The sequence below is a fragment of the Engystomops pustulosus genome, chromosome 1, assembly GCF_040894005.1.
Source record: "Engystomops pustulosus chromosome 1, aEngPut4.maternal, whole genome shotgun sequence".
Lineage (NCBI taxonomy): Eukaryota > Metazoa > Chordata > Amphibia > Anura > Leptodactylidae > Engystomops > Engystomops pustulosus.
In genome coordinates, this window is record NC_092411.1 from 68989286 (window position 1) to 69004437 (window position 15152).

The window sequence follows — 15152 nt, forward strand, 5'->3', positions numbered from 1 at the left end:
CCTCATGGAAGAGAGCACAAACCTGGAGTATTCATCTATTTATTACAAAGAAACAGTTTATATACAAAAGAATACATGTTATGTTACTTCAAGTCTAAGGATTAGTAAATTTTTTTTTGTTATTACCTTAGGCCATTTCACTGGAACCATCTTTTGCACCTTCAATAAAAATTTCTGCACACTGGTGTTTTTATTCTTAGTAGTTTAGAGGTCCCACACACCCATTTAAAAAGAATTTAAAATTACAAAAAGAAAAAAAAAAAAAAAAATTGGCAATGCCCCCACCCTCCTCCCTGCTTAAATCCCTCCTATATAAAAGTCAAAAAGATACAGGTTCTATCCATCTACCACATTAAAGTTCCATCTCAGTGCGCTTTCAATAATATGAAAAAGGCAAAACTCTGCTGTAGACTTTAGGGCATGAGTACCATGTCCTTAAAAGAGTCATAGAAGTTTCAGGGTTGGTCCATAGGATTGTGTAAGTAAATAACATAAAGGAAATAACTGCAATCAGATTTGCTATACGTCTTGTGGTTTACAAATTACCAACACATAAAAGTTGCAACATTAAATTGATTTATATATTTCTACTGTGCCACTAGATCCAACTGTATATAACCTACATGTGAATCTGTAGAGAATCTCTAATAACTTCTAATATCTTCTACATGATCACCTTACCATTGGAAAAGCTTTTCTAATATGCCAGCCTTCTAGATTGCAGCCATGTTTTGCACATATCATAACAGATGGCCTCCTCACTAGAGATGAGTGGACCCTTTGTTCAGGTTTGGCCACGCGACCTGGACATAGAAACCCACATTATAAAAATCACACTCAGAAAGCGGTTTAATCCTCTGCTTTCAACTTAAAGACATTGCCAACAGTGTAAAACACAAGGAACCCAGAAGACTTGTGCTGATAGGCGGCCTGAGCACCACCATCTTTACACATGGTTACAAGCTACATGTACACCATTGTTGTAAATAACAGTCACAGAAAAAGCCAAATACAATTTTAGTTTTAATAAAATTATCAATAAAAATATTTTCAACGTTTGGCATTTAGGTTGTCTGATGGTTTCCTAAGAATACAAAGTGACAAAACCAAGTATCACACAACTATCGCATACGAGAAGCTGAAGAAAGATATAGAACAAAGTGCTTATCAGCTCATAAGCTGTTACATGAGGTGATTGTATAGAGTGGGCAGTACTGTACCACAACGCTTCAGTAAGTGGCACCCACATAGTTTACCCACACAGATGGCTACAATAAGGGACTACGTAGTACGAGGCAGCAGTTGTTATAAGGTAATGCTACCGTCATTGTTCTTGTTGCTTTGTCGAAATTATTGGTAAATCTGACAGGGACGGCTTCAGCACCAAGGGATGTAGCACATTACTCCAGGGACAGCTTCCACGAATATACATGAGCACAGCGAGGGATTCTCTGAGGCAGATTATTTACGTTGTTATAAGGCAGAGGATCCAGCGGTGACTCTGCCCACATTATTAGTACATCAGTAGTACACTGTAGTTACTAGTATGTTCAATGTAGAAGGGAGAAGCACATAACACAGATCAATCTTCACGCAGATAAGATTCAGGAACTTCTTCAGGACTGCCTTCATCAGGAGGATGCTTTTTGTCTTCTGTAACAGTCTTCATAATTTCCTCTGACTGAGAGGCAACCAGCAGGGCCTCTGCTCTCTGGGCAAGCTCACGGGTCTCTTCCACCTGAATCTGCACCAACTGTATGTGATTTCTTACAGTCACGGAGGCATGGTCTGCACCTAGACAGGAGAAACAGACAACTAACCAGTAAATATCAAAACACAAATCATATGTATGACATGCCCAGCGATTTAGTACAGCTCCACACAACATGCCCTGCTTATACAGTAGGATGTGTTACTGCCTCCCCCACCTGAAGGCGGGAAGAGGAGCAGCCAATGTTTGTGTTGTTCCCATAGTTATGTCACTGTCTTTATCTGACCAGTGACATCCCTAGGAAACCTTCAGCATATGCTCAGTGGAGGCTAGGAGGAGGTGGGGGGAGGCTGAAGGCATAAGCTGAGTGCACAGTGCATCATCACTGTGTTGTCCCTGACGGGCAAAAGTAATCAGTCCCTGCAGCATCCCTCAGCTCAGGTTGATTAGTCCTGTCCGGGCAGCTCCTTGAAATACGTTTATTTATGGCAGCCAGCCGCTTTAACTAGCTTTACCAAGGAAGGAGGCCATGGATAACAAAGATAAGAAGATTCCCATGGTTACAGTGTCTGGATCTATGAGCAAGTGCTATTTTGAAGTACAAACTGTACTGCAAAACATTTACTGGAAAAAAAAGGACTTCAGAAGAAAGGAGGAAATAATGGACAATGTGAAAATGGTCCAACAAGAAAAAAAGTTTAAAGGAAACCTACCATTTTATTTGATGCATTATGAAGCAAACATACCTGGAGAATGCTGTAGCTAGAATTATCTGCCTGATTAGAACGTTTAAAAAAGTCTTTAATATCTTTATTCAAAAGATCATTAAAAGTCTGCTAGAAATAGCCATAAGTATTCATTCAGGCTTTTCAAGGTACACCTTCAGGTGGCAATCCAAACACATATGTGCCCACCGAAATCGGATAACATGCACCAAGAAACAAGTAGGCGCAATCACAGGAGCACAGACGAGCTTCCCGCTGTAACATCTATTATCAGTAGTTGTATATAGTAGGTCTGTCTCAATTATGTACACACACGAAGGAATACCTTGAAAAGCCTGAATGAATACTTATGGCTATTTCTAGCAGACTTTAATATCTTTAAAAGACTTTTAAACGTTCTAATCAGGCAGATAATTCTTGTGACAACAGCAGGACGTGAACCTTGTACTGATAATACTTTTAGAATGCTGTAGCTACACTGATGCAGGATCATATCTTGGTTAATCCCTGTGCTTAGTGGTTTTGCTGATAAAACAGATAACATGTTAATGAAACTCTGCCCCTTCTATGGTTCCTCCAGCGCTTGGTTCCACGCTTATCCTCTCCTGCAGAGAAAAACTCCCAGGCCAGGATGATGCAATCATTGTTCTCTCTGCCAGACAGAATAATCAATTGCTGCAGCATACCACAGCTGCTGTGTAGGAGTGATCCAGCTCAGGTCGATTAGTCAAGCTTGCCTAACCGCCATTTGTAATTGCAAGCTCCCTTGTGTAATGTATTGATCGAGGCAGCCATGCTGACCCAGCTTTCCCTAGGTCCTAGGAATGCTATAATTGTTTTTTCAGCAAAACCACTCAGCTCAGGGATTAACAAAGATATGATCCTGCATCAGTGTAGCTACAGCATTCTCAAGGTATGTTTGCTTAATAATGCACCAAATTAAATGGTAGGTTTCCTTTAATTACTTACTAAAGAGAGTAATTTTAGTTTCAGAACAAGGAAATGGAGACCCAATATTCCACCTTTTAGCCAGAGGCGGTAGATTTATGGGCTCAGCTATGTCAGCGTTACAATAATGTGCACCGAATACTCACCAGCCTGGTAAGCAGCTTCAGCTGCCATCTCTGAGAGACTGACAGCACGTGTCCAGCTGGCCTCATACTTCAGGTATTCATCTTGCAACTTTTTCATCTTCACATGAGGACAAAATAAATCACAAGGGTAGTTAGCGCCTTCTTTAATAATTAAAACAAATCTTTAAAGCCAATCCAAATCCTAGCTGCCTATTCCGTGTATATCCCGGGCCTACTTCCATAGACCTTATTTTAGCTACAGTGCTATTAAAAAAGATCATGGTGACACCGTATCAACCTAACCCATCTGAGTTGCAGGGATTTGAAATATCTAACGTGAGCAAATATTCGAAGACTATGATCCAAAAAAAAAAAAAAAGTCACAGGAAACACCTGATGAAGAGTATGTAAAGGAAAGTCTCCTGCACCTCAGCCAGTGATGAGCAACTCCTGCATGTGTCACATCAGTAAGTGGAGAACCATGTTATGTTACCATCCCCATTCTAAGTCCTATTAAATATATGTTTAGTTGAAGGAAACCCGTTTGCAGGTTTTATAGATCCATGCCACTAAGCAGCTTAACAATATTCCAATAGGATTTCCCCAAATACTTGTCAAACCTCATTTCAGCTATGAAGTAGTGGCCACATGAAAAGAAAATACCGGATCCAGCTTACTTCATGGCATCCACAGGTAAAATGCAGGTACAACAGTCAGGCTTGTCAGTGCGTTTCTAGCACACTTATGTGCTCTTAATCATGACTAGGGAGTATGAGTAGCCAGTGTTAAATACCTCCACCGTGCCGATCAACCACTCCCTTCCCCTCACATTTACCAATACAATGTAAAGTACAATGCGCTAATTTGTATTTAATATCTGAATTCATATACATAAAACTTGATTCTTGGGACAAACATTCAATACTATCTAGCAGCTGTTACTAAAATTCATGTTTAACATTCCATAATATTGTTTGTATCAGCTGAACGGAACTTGTGATCCCTTGCCCAGGAAAGCCGACGCCACTCAAGTTCCTAGTCAGGTGACCTGTCATGTGGTCCCATGTTTGATAAACAAGGAGAAACTGATTCCTCCAATCGTGATTTCCATAGCATATAGCAAGTACGGGTCCATCTCGGACCAACCAGCGTGGTATCCTCCAACTCATCAGCAAGTATTTAATATTCTTGTAAACGGACACCTCCGGTTGGTCTATTGATGGATACCGATTTGCCAGAGAACTAGACAAGCAATAAAAGTATAAAAATTATATGCCCTCAAGTTGACAATTTTACCCTCATGTGCAGTCAAAGTGCCTAGACACCCCTGATAAATTTTTTCCCTCCGGGTTTCTGCCATCTTTCAGATGTTTTCTGCTTGTTTAGCCTATATATTGCATATGGCACTCATCACAGAATATGGTGTATATTACATTGGTGCTATTACAGTTTATAAAGCTTTGTATGGTAAGTTGTGTGTCACCCTTGTTGCCTGTGAGTGTTTTTTCATTCTTTACATAGCAACAGGTCTTTCAGGGGGTAATCCCACATTAGTAAAAACCCATAAGGTTCAACCAGGTTTTCTTGTTGTACATGGTTGATACCATTGAGGGAGACAGAATGCTGAACAGGGTTTTGTTCCTTCTGGATACAATCCCACATCCCCCATAAGTATTTTTTCTAGTACAGGGTTTTCATTGAGAAGTGGCAAATGTTTCAAAACAATGTTTTAATGTACTGGAATTGTGGGCTGTAATTTAATACCAATGTTGGTCTTTTCTGTTTGGTTTCCTTTGACATTTGTCTTGTAACGGTAGATTTATCAGTCGTACTGTCATTGTTCATGTTATTGTTTATGCAAATCAGTATCCATCAATAGACCAACCGGAGGTGTCCGTTTATAAAATGTTATTCAAGAATATTAAATACTTAAATGATGAGTCTGAGGATACCACACTGGTTAGTCCGGGACGGACCTGTACTTAGCTATCCGCTATGGAAATCACGATTGGAGGAATCAAGAGTTTCTCCTTGTTTATCAAACATTAAATACAAAATAGCACACTGTACTTTGATAACATTATATTGGTAAATGTGACGGGAAGGGAGTGGTTGATCGGCATGGCCGAGTTATTTAACACCGATGGCCAATCACACTCCCTAGTCATGAGTAAGAACACATAAGTGTGCTAGGAAAGCGTTGACAAGCCTGACCGTTCTACCTGTATTTTACCTGTGGATGCCATGAACTAACTAATAAAAGCGGCTTTAATCTCCACAAAAGCTGGATCCAGAATTTTCTTTTCATGTGGAAGTATTACCCTGCAGCAGGGTGGATCCGTGCTTGAGGAAAAATCTACCGTGTATCTAGGAGAGTTTGAGAAAACTCTATGAAGTAGTGGCACCTACTGGAAGACATAATTTCAGTATGCTTAGAATGAGGGCTGTCTCACATGTACAGACTTCAAGACTTATCAGCTCACTGTTTAATTTTCACAATTACACTGAATGTTAAAGTGTAGAAACAAAGCCACAGCTGTGAATACATTTTTAAGAATGAGCACCTATACATTGGGGTCCATAACTATGAGCCCTATGATAAGCCAATTTACAGAGAACAGAAGCCTGCAGTACAGCACTGTTCATTGCATTCAGTACGTCATAAAACCTTGAAATTATTAAAAGGAAAGGCTGCAAAGAAAACTATGAAGCTAGAATTTGACAAACTTCAGACACTTTACCTGCACACGTGCCCCAATGATCACCTGACAGATTGCACTTTCTTCACTAGAGTTCATCTTGTCCAGAAGTGATGTATATTTCTTATGTAGAGAGAGAAGTGTGTACACCGCCTGTGTGCAGAATTAAAAAAAAAGATAAAGTTACTTCACAAGTGCTGTATACATTCCAAAGCAAGTGTACAAAAAGCAACTTTACAGATCTGCTGGTGAATGGTTCCATTTATAGTCGATAAGCCAAACTTAAGACTCCTAGATTTCTTTAACTTCAACTCTAGCTCCACAGCCTTGTTTTCCTTACCATACAGAAGTTCAGGCAATCCTTCACAGTGATTTGCTCCTCTGCTACAGATCACAGGAACATCACTACTGAGCATGTACATAAAGTGTAACCACATTCATCTCAACTAAAAGCCTAGAAGAGGAAAGCCCAACCAGCAGCGACAGGCCACATGCAGTCATGATGTCAAGCCATTAGTTGCAGTCCACACCCTGCTGACAGTCAATGCAATAACTGATAAAAGTGTTTATGGAGCAGCACCCTAGATGCACCAACAACAGTAGTGAACAAAACGCCTTTGCAGAGATTCTAAATACCACAGTACAGCTACCAAACACTGCATTCAGAGCAGACGTATTACTGGAGAGACCTCCACAGCAGACACAATATAAATAAATCCTCTCCTTTCGTGAGTGGCCTTCTGCTCCCTGGACCACACTGCAGCTTCTTCTCTCCTCCATTTGCTGGTTGTATGCTGCAGCATCAGGACCCGAAGCAGAACTGTGCCAGGAGCAGGAGAGGACCCGGGAGCAGTACAGCTGACAAATATTTACCACTCCTGTTGGTGGTCATACATCAAGCATCAGCCCAGAGAGGAGCAACAGGAGAGGACCTTCCTGGCTTCCTGCACCAATGAACTCTATTGCTCACAGGTCCTCTCCTGCCATTATTATCGTTGTCTGCTCCGGATGATTCTCCATTTTTATCGCTGTCTGCTCTGATTGCAGCATTTATTGCTGTACTGTGATCTTTCTAATTGAAGGGGTGGCAGTGTATGCTTTGCTCTGGTTTAGTGTCCTACAGCAACAACCAAAGTTGAGTAGTATGACAATATGTTGTTGTTCACCCCTTGCCTAAATCCTTATTTCCAGAATAGAAAAAGACATTCAAAAGGAAATTTCCTTTATTTCCATTATGTCTTTCCATATGTTTGTGGATATTTTATCATGAAGCCCACTCCACAGCCCTGGTCACTTGGTTTTACCCCACTAAATGACTAGTTACCTCAGGTAGAATATGAAATGTCCTTTCTAAATGCCCTCTTTAATATGACATCTCATCCAAATCTCCCCCAAAATCAGGAAAACACGACTCTTCTCACCTCACGTTCATGTGAGATGAGTCAAATTTTGTGGTTTCTGGGGTAGTGTCACTTCAGAAGCCTGTAGCTTTTGTTTTGTAGTACCTTGAAACATTCTGTGTGTGTCATATTAAAGATAAGAATCTCAGCTTATAGTTCTGCAAGCTATAGAACTGGAAATACAGGCAGAAAAATAGACCGAAACAATCCATATCTGCAACTTGGATTTTCAACTACATCTTTAGCCGAGTGCATATTTGGTTCGGTATCTCACAGAGCCGTAAGCTTGACTTGTGAAATCTGAACTGAAAAAGAGGAGATCCTAATCTTTAATATGACACAAAAAACAAGTCATATTTGCCTGAGTTTGGGGGAGATTTTTTATAGATAAGATATAGGATATTAATAGGATATTTCACATAAAAGAATTTTAGAAGGAACATTCCATACCGATGAGGCTGTACGTGCAGTTTACATGTTTCAGACAATTCTTGTTAAATGACTTAAAACAGACGTCAACTCTGGATGCGTTTCAGATTTTTTCCCCTTGTCTGCTCTGCAGTTTGTCTCAAGAAGACATCTGCATGCAGAATATGATGAAAAATCAATAAAATAGAATCAATAAAATTCTTAAAGATAAGAAATATAGAACAGGAAAAGGTCCCATTATTTATAGTTTTCTTACCTTAGTGTATTCTGTGAGGGAATCAATAAGCGCATATGTAGTTTGTGACAGAAGGGTCTGTGTGCTGTCTGTCACCAGAGCTGCCGCTCTCTTTATTAGATGCTCATTTGATAATGCAGGATCTGATCTCTTTCATTGTACATGCGGAAGTAAAATAAGAAACAGTTCATAATAAATCATACATACAGCTCAACTATCAGTGCTGCATTAAAAATTCTACTTCTGAAGAACATAGGGGGTTATTTATCATTAGACAGACTCCTTGGGACAGTCATAAGGCCATCCCTGGAGCTGTAAACCCAGTCAAATTTGGCCTCTGACCCTTTAATAAATTTGTCTGGAATTTCCCCTCTGCACTGTTGGCCGGAGTTTGCGACTTTTTGCCTGTAAATCCCCAAGTTATTTCCCGCACCCAGAGTCCAATGAGCACTGATGGAAGCATTCATTGGTGCAGGAGGCCAGGTAGTGGTGAATGCAGCCGAGTAGTCCTCACCACTCCCAAGTTCTCCAGTAAGTCTTTGCTGCATACTGTTATTTGTCGCCACGACAGCCTTGGGTCTTCAATTAAAATCGCACATTGTAATGAATGAAGAGGAAAATCCCCATATACTGCCATACTGTAGTATTGATAGGATCAATCAGACAACCTAGGGTTAAAGTACTTCACTGCGTTTAACCCCGTAAGGAAAATAGCACCTAAAGTTGAAAATGGCACTTTGCCATTTTGAAAAATATTTTAAAAATTCATTAAAAAGTGATCAAAAGGTCATACTGTCCTAAAAATTGTACCATTGAAAAGGTCATCAATAGTTATGTTATTTGGATGCACAGTTAAAGCCATAAAATCCAAGCCCACAGGAAAATGATGCAAATGTGTTTTTTTTCACCATTTTTACTGCATTTGGAATTTTTACCCCCGCTTCCCAGTGCATGGCATGGAATAATAAATACTGTTACTATGAAGTGCAATTTGTTATGCAGAAAACAAGCCGTAACTGAGCTCTTTACGTGTAAAAATAAAGAAGTTATAGATCTTTGAAGGTGGGGAGTGAAAAATGGAAATGAAAAAACAAAAAAGGGCCAGGCCGTTAAAGGGTTTAGGTTGAGAAGATGGCCCCTGGCCTAAAACCTTAGATAGAAACCATGAATAGAAAAAGACATTTAACATCATTTATTATATTATTGTGAAGTCATAGTCTCAGATACTCCAATTATCATTAATATACATGTAAAGAGATGAGTGGACCGGAACTTTAGGTTTCACAGGCATGCATAGATGCTAGGGGCCAAGGAAACTGAAACTAAACCTAAAGTATGCATTCATTTATCTCTAATGATCAACTTAGAAATTATATTTCAATTATACAATTAACAAAGAACTACTTGAAGTTCACAAAAAAATGCTGTAAAACTAATCTTGCCAATTAATGCCCGCGAACAACAGCTACTCCTTCTGCTCCTGGGCCTAAATAGGTTGACATTACTGTGAATTGTTGGCTACTGCTCTGTGCCAGTTTCTTTCCCTGTATGTAAGGGATTTGTGTAGGTCTAGACTGGTTGTTAATATTTTACAAAAGGAATTTGTTAGGAATTATGATTGAGCAATCGATATCTGACTGCAGATATCTGACATTGTGGATCGGCCATTGTTTATAATTCTTGGCAAAAACCTTTAATTTAGTATTAAATAAATAGCAATATGTATTAAAGAGAACCTATCATATTTCCACAAATACAGCTAGTTACAGGTTTCTATAGAGCCCCATTAACTAACAGACACCCTCCCCTCTAGCTAAAAATGTTTTCCTTACAACCCCATGAAACAACTTTATCTTATTTTAGCAGTCATCAGAAGGTCATATCCTGCTAGGCTGGTTCCTTCCATCTACATGTCATGTGCCCAGGGTTATGTTATCTAAGGCCCTTTACTCAGTGACCTTTGAAAGGTCTACCCCATGTATGTATCTGATCACATGAAATCACAGCATTTCTCCATGGAGGATGGGGAGGAGTAGAAGTGCATGAAAACATGCCGAGAGTTCATGTGATCAGATACATACATTGGGTAGACTTTGCAAATGTAACTATGTAAAGATAAGTTGACATTACCCTGGTCACATCAGATGAAGTTCCCAATGATGTAACAAAGCTCTCCCTCAATGTTCTGCGCAGCAGCATGTCATAGCAGTGAGACCTGTCAAACAGGAAAAAGGAGGCAAGGCAGTGCAGGTAACACTGCATGTACTGGGCTTACATCAGGTGAGATGCATGCGAGTTTTTAATTTACATTGCAGCCATGGAAAGGGACCATTTAGGGATAAGGGCAATGCTATTAATCATAATTAATCATAATTTAATTTGCATGTCAGGTGATCTTACCTGCCCCACTGGAATAGCACAGAGACTGGCCCCCAATCCCACTGAAAGCACCTGACGCCATGACCCTCTAAAGAAGCTGGAGACGTGTCTTCTGAATACTACGGGGCTGGACTGTCTGGAGAAAACAACAAGAAGATAGAGATTAGGAACACATCACTGTATAATATGTGGCCACAGCCAGATTACAATACCCAGGGTGCCCCACCCAGAGCAGCCTGTCAGGGGACTTGTACTATATCTTTTCTCATAAGCAGTAGAGTCACAGGTTGTCATAAACCTGACTACATGGCTACCAACTATGATTAGAACAACAAGAGACACAATGCAGGTCACAGCACAAGCCGGGTATGAGGAAACTGACACACAGTAACGAGCGCTCAGCTGTAACACAGGTAACATATGACACTACGCTACACTACGGTCCGCCGCTAACCGGCTCCATGTACCTGAGGAGATGGGAGAAACTCCACAAGACTCTTCTACTGAACGACGCCATCTTAACGGAGGCAACAGGAAGTGCCAACCACTTTCTGTACAGTAACACGTGACGTCAGCTGGAGACGGAAATGGGGCCCAGACCCGGAAGTAGTTGCTTGACTGGAGTTACCGGAAGTAGGTGTGATGTCCCCTAGAGATCACGTGACCGCGGTTTTGGAGGCGCGACAACCTAGTTGCTTTAACTCCGCTCTGGCCGGCTCATTACTGATCAGTGTATAATATGGACAGCAGGGGGAGACCTACTTCTGGTAACTCCATTCTAGTGTACTGAGCAAACTAGACTGGAGTAACTAGAAGCAGGACCTTCTCTGAAGTGATTATTCTAGTCTGTTCACTGGAATGGAGATGAAGATGTAAGAAGTTGGACACTTGATGGCACTAATTAAACTAGTGGATTTGTTAAAGGGCACCTACCACCACAAATCTACCTATAAAGGTAGATTGGGTGGTAGGTGCATCAATGGGACGTGAGGATAGCCCTTTTAAGGGCTAATCCTCACGTCCCCTCACTTTTTTGATAACTTTTATTCCACATATATTTAAATTTACTTATGCGGCTACTGGGGCGTGGAGTAGCCGCATCTGAGGTAGATTTGTGGTGGTAGGTTTCCTTTAAAGTGTGATTTATTCAGAGGAAAGAAATTGAAAAAACTAAGTGTTCTATATTTCTTATTTATGGTGGGCACAGGTCAGGGGGAATCTGGAATGGAATCTTTGTGTCAGTGTCAGACAAGGTTTTCTCCTAATGGTCGTTTTTGATTGTGACTTTAAAGGGTTTTTCCAGAAATCCTTGTGCTGGAAGTGACAGGGGATCATGGGAGCCACTTTGGACAGATGACGTCATGCAATGATGTCGCTGTTGCCCACTGATTGACCTTAGCCAACAGTGCTGGAAAATAAAGACTAGTGGAACAGGGAGCTTATTCCTGACTGGCTACCCCAAGGATTCCCGGGAAACTCTGTCAGTAGTCCCTTTGTATGGGGCATAGTGAAATCATAACTACATGGAGACTGAATTTATTAAGTGTTCTTTGTGTGAAAAAAAAATGTGTTTGAGTCATAGTCAAGCAGACTTTGTTTTACAGCTTTCACTATGCAATCCTAAAGACACAGCCCTTTTATTTTTTTGGTCATTACAATCACGGAGATGCCACATTTATATTATTATGTCATACCTTAACGTCTTTTAAAAATATTTAAAGGTGACATGGCTGACTGATGGCGGAGTAAGTCACATTGCGAGCTCCTGTCCAGTCCTGCAATCTAGCTGTGTTCCACACATCTTAATACGATCAGTTCCTGGCGTGGTGCATTGAAGGAGGAGTGAGAAAACCTTCACTACGCCCGAGAGTGAATCGAGTGTCTTCTACTTTTTCACTCCTCCAGCCACGCTGAGATTGCGCAGTCCTCCCAATCTCCGGCTTCAGTTCTCAAACCTCCACAGTCATCTTCCAGTTAGTCTGCTGCCTTCTCAGAAGCCACAAGACAAGTTCTACCATTGGGTAAGTAGACTCAGAGCCCTTCAGCCCATTTCAGCTCCCAGTGTGGTCTTTGTCCTCCCTAATGATCTCTTCTAATTCTGCAGCTCATTCACAACCTGAACAGTCACCCTCCATGACAACCTCTCCCCCTGCTGCTGCAGCAGAAAAGGATTGTTGGGACTGAGACTACATTAAGGCTATACCCACCAAACAGGAGATGTATGGGCTGATCCTTAGACTACATGAGTGATTTGGTCTCAAGAAGGAGATCCACCATATTGGTCACAGGGTAGCAGAAATGGAGGCCATCCACACTCTCTTCAATAACATGCTGCACGTGCATCTGATATTTTGTCACGCCTTGATGATATTGAAAACCGACGCCGTCGCAACAACTTGAGGTTCCGGAGGGTTAGAGAGGATGTTGACTCATCCCAGCTGGAAGAGTGGGCACAGGCATTTTTTACTGAATTGATGGGAATGACCAACTCTGCCCCTGTTGAGATTGATTGCATACACTACACTCTGGGGTCTAGGCAATCTGACCTGAACTGAGAGACATTGTTTGTTGCAACCAGTTCTTTAAGAAAAAAAAAAAAGCCACACTTCGTCATGCAAGGGACCAAAAGGGATCCAACGTTATTGTTCTGCTGGATCTTGCCGTCCACACTCTATACCTGCATAAAACTCTAAAACCCCTTCTGCTGGCACTGAACGACAGAGACATCCCATTCCCACAGAAGGGAAATGTGCAGTTTTCAGAAAAATTGGCGACCAACTAACATTTTTGGTACCTTTGAGATCCCTATGCTGGCCCTGCCAGAATGGTCTCTTATTAATTCGGCACCCATGATCCTGCCCGGACAAAGGTGGACATTGGTCTTTTCTTCCCCCCACTTATGGACAGTGATAGAGTGTTGCATCTAGCTCTACTAGCTAAAGTTTCTAGTGCCTAGTTTCCCAGTGATATTCCTGACATCCTGGGCTTTATTATAAATGTTTTCTTTGTTTGTTCTTTCCCCTGTCTCCTCCTTCTTTCTCCCTTTCTAATCCAACAAGCCAGGCAAATGAACTTTCTGCTCCACCTATCTGTATACTATGTCCGTCTTAACCTTCTTCTCATACAATGCCAGGGGTCTTAAGCCGGAGAGGCGTAGCCAGATCCTTTACCTCTTTCATGACGGGAGGGTGATGGTGGTCATTTTCCAAGAAACACACTTCATGTCCAATACAATATAAAAATTATCCAAAAAAATTAACTACAAAATTATACTAATAGAAACTACAATTTGTCCCACAAAAAAACTCAATAGAATGTCGCTGGCTTATATGCAGCTGTTTCCACATTGCTGAATGGCCATTTCCATATATAACGCCGACTGCTTTCCTCTGTTTTTCCTACAATCCGTGTCTGATTAAAGTCTGTGGACTAAAATTATTGACTGTGGATTGCAATGTCTAAACAATATACACTGCAGATCAGAATTAGAGAACAACACATAATTTCCTAAATGTCATAGTCCTATGTGAATATATCCTAACATGTAAATTAGCAGTATTTAAGGCTATTTCTATATTTATAATTTATGATTTATATTTATTTATTTATAAATCACAGAATACAAATGTAATGGAGATAATTGTAAAAGAACAGTGATCAAAATTAGAGAAACCTGCAAGTTATTGGTATGAATTTGGTACTTGCTTCTACTTTCCTTAATTATCTGACAAAACCTTTTTAACTGGCAGCCTAACTTTCCAGTTTGCACTGACTTTGCAAAAATGGTGTGCAGCTCCAAAGTGACCGAAACCCTCCGGAAGGAGGTTTAAACAGAAGCCAAAGGGGGAACCCTATTAGAAGTTGGTCATTCCATGTCTGTGATTTCTAGAATATTGCATCTTTTCATCACAAACTCATTCAAGTCCCCCAAGAAGGCTGGTCACCCTCGAAGAATGAATACAAGAGAAGACAGGACATGCAGAGAAGCTTCATGGGTAATTATTTCAACATTGCCGCTGAAAGCCCATTCAGAAGTGGCCAAACCTCTCATTACTAGAAAGAATCAAAAGGTTAAACTCTCCTTTGCTGGGGAGTATGTTCTAATTTTAATGATGAAAGCAAGTTTGATTCTGATGGGAAAAATTGTGGGGAAATATGAAACCTGAAGTGTGTAAATAAGTCAGTCAAATGTGGTGGAGGAAGTGTCATGGTGAATACAAGTGTATATCAGAAGCTTCTTTAAGAATACATGGTTCCTTCCTTGCATTCATCACTCAATCAGAAAGTAATTTTCATGCAGGACAATGTCCGCCTGTCATACAGCAAATCTGGGAAAGCAGTTCCATGAAACAGAAAACATTGAAACGACAAGGCCAGAGACCTAATCTAAATCAAATAGAAAACTGGTGGCATGCAAATAGTTAACACCAACGATCCCTCATACATACTTAATGGCATTACAACGTACATGTACATCTTATGCGTTAAGGGGTTAAGGAGG

General features: G+C 40.7%; 1 protein-coding gene and 1 long non-coding RNA gene across 2 annotated transcripts; one reads left to right on the top strand and one right to left on the bottom strand.

Moving 5' to 3' along the window:
• Window positions 1–1010: 1010 nt before the first annotated feature.
• DIABLO (diablo IAP-binding mitochondrial protein) lies at window positions 1011–11274 on the bottom strand. The gene is made up of 6 exons (XM_072143833.1): window positions 11119–11274; window positions 10673–10787; window positions 8294–8422; window positions 6251–6361; window positions 3531–3627; window positions 1011–1794 (listed from the first exon to the last, which is right to left on the bottom strand). Exons 1-6 carry the CDS (start codon window positions 11166–11168, stop codon window positions 1583–1585), a joined length of 714 nt encoding a protein of 237 aa, XP_071999934.1. The 5' UTR covers window positions 11169–11274; the 3' UTR covers window positions 1011–1582.
• LOC140122711 (uncharacterized) lies at window positions 11029–13269 on the top strand. Its single transcript, XR_011854358.1, has 2 exons — window positions 11029–12672; window positions 12756–13269. It is a non-coding gene; the product is annotated as an uncharacterized lncRNA (long non-coding RNA).
• The last annotated feature ends 1883 nt before the right edge of the window (window positions 13270–15152 follow it).